The 11699-nt window shown below is 38.5% G+C and overlaps 1 protein-coding gene across 1 annotated transcript; it reads right to left on the bottom strand.

Annotated features, from left to right (window-relative positions):
- Positions 1-385: 385 nt before the first annotated feature.
- Positions 386-10113, bottom strand: il12rb1 (interleukin 12 receptor subunit beta 1). The gene is made up of 15 exons (XM_069702322.1): positions 9981-10113; positions 8290-8410; positions 7783-7937; positions 7488-7621; positions 6602-6635; positions 5690-5812; positions 5041-5117; positions 4540-4780; positions 4302-4448; positions 4014-4112; positions 2847-2999; positions 2571-2726; positions 2331-2400; positions 1983-2058; positions 386-1599 (listed from the first exon to the last, which is right to left on the bottom strand). The coding sequence occupies exons 1-15, from the start codon at positions 10090-10092 to the stop codon at positions 1279-1281; spliced, it is 2019 nt and encodes a 672-aa protein (XP_069558423.1). The 5' UTR covers positions 10093-10113; the 3' UTR covers positions 386-1278.
- Between the last annotated feature and the right edge of the window lie 1586 nt (positions 10114-11699).

Genomic DNA, 11699 nt, shown 5'->3' with positions numbered 1-11699 from the left:
GGTAACTTATGTTGCGATTTAGTGCTATAAACAAAACATAATTGATTTAATTAAATATTGTGCCATTTTACATCATTAAAGTTTGCTAAGTTTGCTGCAAACCTATTTGTCAAGGAGCACATGTGCTCCCAAATGAAATAAATTTGAAATAATAAATGTATTATATAGGTGTTTATACTGCCTGCATGTGTGTTTATGCTCCTTCTCCTAGTGTGCAAATTGTGATGTGAAAACCAGTGGAGGACCATGGAAGTGGAAAACTCTAGAATCTACTATGGGTTTTTTTTAAATTTTGATTTATTATTAATCCCCGAGGGGAAATTTCTTCACTACAGCAGGGGGCTCTCAGGGGGGAGCTGCTGCAGCAGGCTGCCACTAGCGCGGCGCCAGGTAACCTGGCCTGAGGTGCATGTTTTTGGATGATGGGAGGAAGCCGGAGAACCCGGAGAGAACCCACGCAAGCACAGGGAGAACATGCAAACTCCCCACAGAAAGGCCCAGGACCGGATTAGAACCCGGAACCTTTTTGCTGTGAGGTGACAGTGCTAACCACTGCACCACCGTGCCGCCCGAACATTAGATTACATTACATTAGGTAAAACATTTATTAAAACATCGAAACAAATTTGTTGAAAATTTGACACATGAAAACAGTATTTGAAAAACAAACATAAAAGCGGATAGTGATTGTGATTTACAGTCGCATTTTTAGTAGTGATGAAACTGAAAATATCCAAGAAAAGAAAAATGAGGTCGAAAGGGCGGAGAATTTGGAGCCGTCCCTCGGTGCTTTAACAGAATACCCCGGGTGCCCTTCCAAATTTATGACGCGAGCTTGAGAGAGGAGATCTGCCCTGTTTTGTCCAAACTCTCGTCTTTTTCAGTCATTCGGAGGAGTTGGTGTCCAACAGAATAAACAGTTACTGTTGTGCCTTATTCTAATACTTCCCACTTGTGTGACTTGACGAACTGAGTCTAAGATAGCACCATCAGCTGGTTTGAGTTGGGCACTGCAACGTTCTGAAGCGGTTACGTCTTGTCGCAAATTTTTGTTCTGAACTGGTGGTCGGTGTATCTGAGACCACCAGGCCTGTAGGCTGGAGGTAAAGTAATCGCTTTACGTTCTGTTTACAAGACTGTTTTCACAAGATACATTTGAAGATATATTATTGTTTGAAAAAGATTAAACTGTCAGAATAAAAAAAATTGTCCAATCTTCTGCATGAGTCAACGAAAAATGTGACCTTTAACATGCAGTAAAACGGCAGGTAAGTTCATTCAAGGTGAATCTGTTTTCACATCGAACACCAAACCATTCCTGTATATCAGCATGGCAAGCTCATGGTCCACCTGTTCAGGGTCTGTTATCTCTCCTTCTCCGGAGTTCTTCACTGTCTGATCTGTAGAGTTTGGAATGAAACTCTCTTCACTGGATCCTCTGGAGTCACTCCTCTCATCCTTGATGTCCTCGTCAGTCCCGTCCTCCCACTCCCCTCCGAGGAGAGTGACATCTCCTGCGTTCTCAGAGAGAGACTTCCCCTCCAGATGCAGTTGGAACAGCGTCACTTCATGCACCTCCTCTTTCTCCTCCAACATCTCCTGTCATAGGTCAAACGAACAGAAAACAGACAGCGCATCAAATACCGGAGATTTGTCAATGTCGGTGACGTCAGAGGGATACTTAAAGGTGTCCTTTGGCATCTGCACCTTGACCACTCGGATTGAAGATAGAGGTCGAGAGAGTAGACAAATTGACAAAGTCCACATAAAGAGGAGGTAAGGGGTGTGTGGAACAGGTCAAAGGCTTTCACCCAGGAGGCCGATGTTTGTGTCCACGAGGGAGCAAAAGTAATGGCAGATTTCTTTTAAGTAAGTACGTTATTTACGGAATGTATTTAAGTTACGTAACATACATTAAGTAACGTAAGTACTCATTATCAGAAAGAGTAAAATAAAAACCCAGGTAAAGTGCAGTTTCTCACCTGAATCTCTGGTTGACACAGGGTGAAATCTGGAATAACAGGTATCGGCACCGGAGGGAAAATCTTGTTTTTGATTCTATGTATTGGAACAGAATAGAAAATGTTAACAAAAGAATTATTTGTGCAACTATTCTTAGACTATGTATAATATGTTACAGAAATGCTTTAGTTGTTTTATCCCAAAAGTAAGAATGCATCTCAGAAAATAAAGAGAAGTTAAGTGCATTACTGTCCTGTGATAACTCGTTGTGGCAAAAATAACACGGCCTTTCATTTTAACAGACAGAAAATGCCAGCATCAGTGCGTACTGTAATTTCTAGGTTTATTTAAAAGTAGCGGTCACATACCTCTTCAAGATAATTGTGCACATTGTTGAGAGTACAAAGAACACAACCAGCAAGCCGAAACTCAACCACACTAATGTAATGGGAGAAAGAAATTATATAGAAAGAGAAAAAAAGAAGGAGAATGAGTCATGAGAAAATAAGAAAAGAGGAGAAAGAAGGAAATTAGAAAATGTCTTCAGTAACTTTACAAAAACAAACAGCAAAGCATTACAACATGAGTTGATTCTGTAGGTATGATACCATCCACTCCGGCCTGTGGCTGTGTGTTGACAGTTACTGTGGCTGGACATCCTTCTCCCACTCGCGTCACTCCAGCCAGGCTGATGTTGTATTTTGTTCCAGGCGTCAAGTTTTCCAGACGGTACTTTGTGAGTGAGGTTGATACGTTGTGGCATTCTGAACAAACAGGACATGGAAAAACGTAAAGAAAGTCACACACTATTGTCGTTCGGGTAAAATGTATGTGTTACGGATGAGTAAAAGAGTTACTGATGAGTAAAACAGTGACTTTCGTACCTTTGGGCTCAACCTGCGAGCTGATTTTTACGCTACACAGGTTGTAGTGTGTGAGGAAGCCTCGCTGGTCCTTGTAGGTCATCTCTTTCCAGGACAGGTTAGCAGAACTGTGTGTTTCACTAAAAGCTATGAAGTCCTGAGGTTCTGTTGGTACTGATATAGAAAATAAAAAATAGTGTAAAACTACTTTTATCCTTCACCACTATGTGGAGACAACCTACGCTTTGCTCTATAACTATGATGCCGTGATATGCTCCGGATGAGTCTCTGTGATCCATGTCAGGTTCTTGTTTAGCCTTTTGTTAACTACGAGACTGATCCAATTTTAGCACCAACTCAAGGATGATCTGATGAGAGTTTGGTTGTCAAAAGTCAAAGGTCACTTGGACTTCACATTCATTCAACGAACTGATTTGATTTTAGTGTTCCCATTTCAAAGGTCATTATGAACTTAGCAAACACATTTAATGCCTTAACTCAAGAATTCACATGCTAATTATGACAACATTTCACACAAATGTCTAATATGCTTAAATGATGAAGGGATTAAAAAAAAAAATTATCCAAAAGGTCAAAGGTCAGTCTCACTGTGACATCAAAACGTGCTGCAAAAACACTTTTTCGTGCCATTATTCAACAGCAGAACTAAAGACCAAAAAAGGAGATTGTGACAATATTTCACATATGGTGAGACACTGAACTGGTGACACTAATGTTGAGTGTCCACTTTGAAACTGCGGTGATTGTATAGATATTCTGTTATGATAGGTTGAAGATGTGTGTGATGTGTTTTAGGATTTTTAGCTTCTTCTCACCAACATTCATATTTCAAGTATTGTCTGGTGTCAATCAGCTTTATTGCCCACACATATGAACACATATCAGGATTCCTTTTGACGTCTTCATTATTTATGAGTAAACATACATGGACGTAAACTGCAACTTGACTTGGCAAACAACCACAAAGTGACAAAGCTCAGTTGCCACTGTAGTAATATTTGAAAAGCACTGATAAAGGGCATCATACAGGCACTTCCAATCCATTCTGGGAAGCACTTAAAACATGTATGTGGCTGTTTAAAGTGGAGGACTGGTTTCAATCCTTCCAGTTGGCAAGCTGCTGTGACTTTGTGTATTTTAGTAGAGAGGCATCCTGAAGGCACTTACCCCCCTCCTTTTGATAAAAGAGACACCTTTTAACTGTCTGTGGTTTCCCACGAACACATTTGTGTTCAAAGTAAACATAGCGGATGTAGTCCTTGGTGCCTGTAAAGGAAACAGAAAGCACGTTTTGTTTATTATCTTTATCATACAGGAATAAAAATGAAACAATAGTGAAAAAAGTAATTATATTTTTGTACCTGTATGTCTTGAAATTAGCCCATTTGGTGCAAAAATAGGACAAAGATCAATTTTGTGTAAAAAAAGTGTAAAAACACTTCATATATAACTTACTGTTTCTTGTTTGTTTCCTTTTGCCTTTCTTCATCCCTGCTCTTAAAATCTTTACATTTTTTGGTTTTGAATCTTCATCTTCAAACTCGTACCACTCAAACCAAGTTCTCTTTTTAATTTTTTCGTGCAGTGACGTTTTGTCACAAGCTGCCAGAGGAAAAAGAAATGAAAGCCTTTATGGTTTACGAAGGATAAATGGAGCCTAAATGACATGAGCCACACACACACTTGGGCCTACGGTTTAAATCTGCCAGAGGTTCAGCTGGTATTTGTATGATTGCTGGAGGAGAATCCCCTGCTGTATTATTGCCGATCACAGAGATGTTGACAGCCGAGTCTGACACAAACATAGTGTATGTCGACGTGTTGATGTAATGTGTCTTCTTTTTTTGTATCTTCTTCTCACAAGGACATCCAAGAAAGCCCTGTGTGACATGCAGGCTGTACGTCACTTCTTTGATCCCTGTTGCATGCGGCATCTGCAGTTGAGCATAGGAGAGCTCAGATTAGACATACTAAACCATCTATACAAGGAAATATAGGCTATTTAATCGGCTACTAACTAACAAATTTGTGTTTCTTCTCTACATTTTTGATGCAGAACATTATGGCAGAAAATGAGTGAACATGTTCTGAGGAAACGTAACAATTTTATGTTACTTTATGTTCAAGTGTTTTTGCTCTCATCTCGATCACCAGGTGTGGATGTTTTGATGTTGCGTTCTCTTCACTGAATTACCTGCCAAGTTAGCGTCACCTGTCGAAAGCCATCTACATGTGCCAATGTCATGGTGATTTGAGGTTCATGTTCAAGTTCTGAAGTGAAAGCACAACATGTTAAACTGCAGACATTTTTTTCGATTGTATTTCGAGCCTCTTCATTTTACTCTTACAAGTACACAAGTGTTAATTGTAAACATTTAAGTAAAACTGCATCTGCTCACAGTTTGCGTTTTCAAAGAGTCATCTGTATATTGTCGGGATTCAAATCCCATTCATGTAAGGTGTTGGGGTTGGACTGATGAGGACACATATTGCTGTAGTTTCCGAACAATATTTATAGATTTAGTATTTGAGTTTTAATACATGTTATCCAGAGAGCACAGACCATTGTAGGCCAGTAAACACACCTGACACCAGTTTTTGAGGAAAGACTGCACAATTAAAGTTGTTGCAGTATTACCTTGTGATTCATGTTTGGACTTTTCTATTACATCTGGAGCATTTTTTTAAATGATCATACATTTACTTTTCTTATCTAATGCTGTAAATCATCAGACGCAAATGATTTAAAAGTAGAATAATGGATTTAAAGTCCAAAGTGCTCCCAAAAGAACCACCAAAAGGTTGATACCATCTATTTGTTGATGTAGATATTGTGCGTTTACCTGCAGGAACAGTCTGAACTTCAGACCAGTTGCTCCACAGTGGGTGTTTGGCATTAGTAGGCTGGTGTCTGATCTGAACATGGTAAGATGAATTCTTCAGGAGATTCTTAACGATGACCCGGTCTGTTCAAATAAAAAGAAAGTTTCTGTTAAATTCTGCTGGATTATGTTTTTATTTACATTTTCAACAAGTGCTCATATCTGAAAGACATAAATAGTCATCAAAAATAAGTATTGTGACTGCTTCAAAAAGACTCATGGAACATGTTGTCATCCAATCTAAAGTGTTGACTGTTATATGTTGGGACAAGAAGTGCTGTCTCCTTTGCTTACTGAATGATTCAACCTGAGCTCTTCTGCCTGGACATTTTGCAACAGTACAAAGTGACAGCATTTCTGTCTTCGCAACTGAAACGGTTAAGTCATTTCCCTCAATACTTAAAAGATGTGTGTCAGGAAAGGGTATATATATGATGTGTTCATGTCAAATATGAGCAGCTAAGTGGGAAAAAACATTCATATGCGATAGTCATTGGCTGAACCATACCGGAAACTGAATTTAGGCAAAAGGAGATGATTGGTTGGAGGTAGGTTTAGAATATCAGAGGCAGGGAAGGGCGGGTGATCCCGTCCCTATCCAAGAGAAAAAAATCGGGTTTTCGGTTCTGATCGGGCAGTGACACAGGCAAGCAATTTTTATTCAAGCAAACAGGAACCATCTTTGAGTCTGGAGTCTAGTTCTCTTTAAAACATCCATTAAAAGAACATAAAACCACAAGCATGGCTCTTTATGGGCTGAAGGTCCACAAGCAGCAGAGAACAAACATATGATCCAAAACAAACATTAAATGAAGGTGAATAAACATTTTATTTGCAAGACTTTGATTATGAGGAAGACAGGAGTGAACTCACACTTGGAAGGCCCTTTGGTGGTTTTTGTTAGTATCTGTAACAGCATGAAGATATCAGGTTAAATGGGTATCTAAAGGTGGAATCAGTGATTGTAAGTGCGGTTGAAGCCGTGGTATTGAGGTCCCGCCAATAGACTTTCATTCGGAACAGCTGTCAATCATGACATGCCACACCCCCTTTTTATTGCATCAAAAATATTTAAAACCAAACTTATCAGAAAAATTAATTCTCAAAAAAACATCCATGTGATGAATACATTTTCATCTTCATGCAGATGACACCATTATTCACTGTATTGCTGACTCTGTACAACTCACCATCAAGAACCTTCAACTCTCCTTTAATGCTTTTTAGGAAGCTAATTCAACTTAAACTGGTACTGAATGCAAATAAAACAAAATTCATGTTGTTTACCAGAGCCGAAAGTATAAATTATTATAGTCTAAATATTTCCACTGTAAAGAATTCCATCGAGTGAGTATGAATGTAAATATCTTGGAATTTGGCTAAAGGAAGAGTTAACATTTAAATATCATATCAATCATTTGGTGAGTAAAATGCGACATAAAATTGTCTACCTGGACAGTAACAAAACCAGCTTCCCAATGTTCTGCAGAAAAATAATTGTTGTCCACTATTATTATTTTATCGAACTTGTTTAAGTCTTGTCTATATTTTATTGTTTTAATTCAGCCTACTTTGTTTTCCTGACAAGTTCTATTACGCTAATTACATATTTTATTTTGTTAAATGTAATATCTGCGTGAATGAAAATTTGGGTTCACTTCAATGTATTCCTGAGAATTTAAATAAAGGTTAAATGAAAAATCAACTATATTAGTTTCAGATGCAATAGACTGGGTGACAAAACATCAATGTGCCTTACTATTTCTGTGGGGTGTTCATCTCGTTGGAGCCAGATCTCTGCCAAAGCTGGATGCTCCTCTGCAGCTTGCCAGCTTAAGCTGAGGTTGTTTTGTGACCAGCAGAACAAAATATTTTTTGGTTCTTCATATTTAACTGTTGAGGAAAAGCAACACATTTTTTTGAAACAATTATTTTATTTTCTTAATGATAAATTTGTACTGTTAAAATTTAAAAGTGAAATCTGCTAGCAGTGTGTTATTCAGTGCTATGAAAAGCACAACCATGTGGTTAAAAAAAAGCATCCAGGAACCTACCTGTATCTTTAAGTAAAACAAAACTCTTCGGTGACGTGCAGCTGGCGTTTCCAACGTGAGCTTCCAACCAAAATGTAACAGTGCGTGCTGTTATCACCTCTTCCTTAGTGAACTGACACGAGGTGGTCTTAATGTTATTCTTAATTTTTCTTTCTCTACAGAGAAAAATGTAGAAGTATGAATGCAGTGAAAGCAGCAGGTTTCCTTATTTATTTTTCTTCATGCTACTTTCTGGTTGTCATTGGAATAGCTGGCAATTTTACAGACCAGCATTATATCTGTAGATATGATAAATGAATATCCACCTACAGCCAGAAACTGCTTAGCTTAGCATAAAGGCTGGGGGGAACAGTCTAGTTCTATCCAAAAATCCACCAACCAGCACCTCTCAAGTTATTATTTTTTTTTAAATAAGGGTACACATTTACAAAATAGAAATAATTTTTATCGACAAATTATGAACTGAGTTGATAAAATATTTGAGCTGAAACACTGAACAAAACTCACTCATTGTAGAGGTCAAATGTCACATCGCTCTCAGTCATGTTCATGTACCATTCACAAAATACATGAACATCATGTACGGCAGGTCGTGTAAAGCACTGAGGATGGGAAGGAGCCTCACATGCTGAACAAAAGAAGAAACACACTTCAAAACCATCTCACTTTTTGTTTGAAGACAGATTTGATTAGATTGAACTTGGGATTGACAGAAGATAGAAGTTGCTTTTCAGAAATCCTCACACCTATGTGATATGCATTAAGCTACTCCACAATTAGGATAGAAGAAAATACATTATTTTTTTAGAGGAAACAGCTTCAGAATTAAATCCACATCATACAGCACACAGCAAACTAATCGTCCACTTGTCAGCAAAATTAGATTCAAGGCTGCAGTTTTCTTGCTATCTCACTTTTGTTAAACATTACTCCACTTTTTAAATTATACTGTCTTTTTATTTGAATTCCTCCTTGGCTGCAACAGCCCAAAACAGAGGTATTATATTTACGAGTTTATGGGTTGGTCATCTTTTGGTGAACATAATATCTCAAGAACGTTGTCAGACAATTTTGTTCAAATTTGGCACAAATGTTCACTTAGTCCTGAGGATGAACTGATTCAATTTTGGTGGTCAAAGGTCAACAGGTAAAGTGAGGTCAACGGGTAAAATGATCTCATGTCCGCTGTCCATCCTGTTTTTATCGACAATAACTCAGGAACGCCTTGAGAGAATCTCCTCCAATTTGGCACAAACATTCACTTTCACATTCACTTGGACTCAATGATGAACTGATAAGAACTTGGTGGTCAGAGGTTACTGTGATCTTTCAAAACACGTTTGTAGGCAACTAGTCATACCTCAAGAATTCATGCGTTAGTTTTGACAAAATTTCCCACAATTGTCCACAAGGATAAAATAAAGTGATGACGTTGCATCCAAATGTTTGACCACATTTCACATTTGGTCAGATACTGAATTGGTGACACTAATGTTGGATGTCCACCTTGAAACTGTGGCGATTGTATAGATCTGTGCTGTCGGGTTGAAGATGTGTGTGAAGAATCCACATTTAAAAATGTGCAGCTTCTTTGCAGCAACAACCATATTTGACTATTCGTCGACAGGCAGTCAACTTTATTGGCCAAACAAGTGAACACATGTCAGGATTCCTTCAAATGCTTCTCTACATATGTTTGGTAAATCGAACAATCATGGATGTAAACTACAACTCAAGTGGTTGGCAGACTCATACAGCTGTGAGGCAGAAATTCTAGTTTCATGGTATTTTAGTATGACATACAGGGACACACTGTGTTATACATTATACATCTAATTGTTCATCTTGCTTTTTTGCAACAAGGTTGGAGTTTGGATCAAACTTTAGTTCCTAACAAACTGGCATCGTATTTGTAAAGTAAAGTAACTTCGATTTTAATTTAACCATAAGTGCTGGCTCTTCAGGAGGGCTGTGCAGAGCAGCGCAGCGCGGAAACCACATTATGCTGATAAGCTAACCAACACTCTGCGGCTGATGTTTTACATTAGTTGAATTGTCATTTTCACGTGTGCGTAGTATTCTTCACTGTGTTGTGTTTTGATAAGATCAGACTGAGGTAAAAAGCAAATCAAACACTAGCACAAGGTTAGTTAAATGAAAAAAATGGTAAAAGATAATGAAAATAAGGTTTTATTTACCTTTGCTGATTGTTGTAAGGAACATAAACATAACAAATCCATGTCGTAAGCGCCAATGCTGCACAGTTTCCATGAGGTATGGTGGAAAGTCTGGAAAGATGACTATCACCATGTGAGAGTTCAGTCAACCTGCCTTCATGTAACTGAAATGTCTTTCTGAGAAATGTCACAGACAGGTTATGACTTACACTAAAACCACATGGTTCAGGGGTGGGTGGAGTTTCTTATACTGACAGACAGAGACAACAGCCATTCTGTTTGAGTCGTTCATGTAATATGTTGATTCTATTTCCTTTTATGTTCATTTCCCAACAATTGATTTTATTTTCTTGCTCCCTATCAAAGAAAAACTGGCGGAAATTCTGGAAAGTATAGCAACAGAGCACAAACACCTACACGTATGTGTCATCACTAAGTGAGCTGCATGCAGACCATCAGTTATCAATCAAGGAGGTTGTAAGATGTCGGCGGGGGTGGGGGGGTGGGGGGGGGAGAGAAAAAGTAGCATAGCACCTTAAATTTACAGAATAACTAAACATTTAATTCAATATCTACAGTATATACAGCTAAGGCCTAAAAAAGCTTGTAGCTTCAGCTGTGACTGATCTATGGTGCTAAAGTACAAGAGGTTGATTTATTGATTTATTTAATGTATTTACTTTATTTCCACAGTCATTACCAAATCTAACAAGTTGTGGGAAAAAATAAAAGTTATTAAAAAAAAAAAAATCATAAAACACGAGTCACAATGGACATCAGACCAATATTAAAATATCAAGTTATAACAGTCTTAGCTCCTCTGTGTGGTGTGGAGATGTGTATTGTCGTAGATATGATTTACTGCCTCGGTTAAACTTCAGACAACTCGGAAACAAGGTAGCAAAGTCCTCAAAGTCACGTTTCGAGCCAGCAGAAAAGTACTCTATTACAACCAGCCTTGGGGGTTTTCCCCTTGGTCACTTGACTCAAGACTACCGACTCAGCTTTTTTCCTCTCCCGAATTCACCGCCAGTTCATGCCACCCGGCCTACATAGCCACTGCGCCGGCGCAAACTCTGTGACTGGCCTCCACCCAGAGAGTTCTGAGTCCTCCAAGTTACACATGCCAAAATACACACAAGCTTCTATGGGCAACAGGTTGACACTTTTTTTCCTTTTGGATTTGCTAGCACAGTTAACATAGATGCTTTCTTCCTTAATATTCCTCTAACAGTATCTGAAATACAGTGGGTACGGAAAGTATTCAGACCCCTTTACATTTTTCACTCTTTGTTTCATTGCAGCCATTTGCTAAAATCAAAAAAGTTCATTTTATTTCTCATTAATGTACACCCAGCACCCCATGTTGACAGAAAAAAACAGAAATGTAGAAATTTGTGCAAATTTATTAAAAAAGAAAAACTGAAATATCACATGGTCATAAGTATTCAGACCCTTTGTTGTGACACTCATATTTAACTCACATGCTGTCCATTTCTTCTGATCCTCCTTGAGATGGTTCTACTCCGTCATTGGAGTCCAGCTGTGTTTAATTAAACTGATTGGACTTGATTAGGAAAGGCACACACCTGTCTATATAAGACCTTACAGCTCACAGTGCATGTCAGAGCAAATGAGAATCATGAGGTCGAAGGAACTGTCCAAGGAGCTCAGACACAGAATTGTGGCAAGGCACAGATCTGGCCAAGGTTACCAAATCATTTCTGCAGCACTCAAGGT

The sequence above is a fragment of the Brachyistius frenatus genome, unplaced genomic scaffold (genome assembly GCF_029030835.1).
Source record: "Brachyistius frenatus isolate BFR_SWC_R1_liver_20210118 unplaced genomic scaffold, ASM2903083v1 Contig_41, whole genome shotgun sequence".
NCBI lineage: Eukaryota > Metazoa > Chordata > Actinopteri > Embiotocidae > Brachyistius > Brachyistius frenatus.
This window is presented reverse-complemented; position numbering and strand designations above follow the sequence as displayed.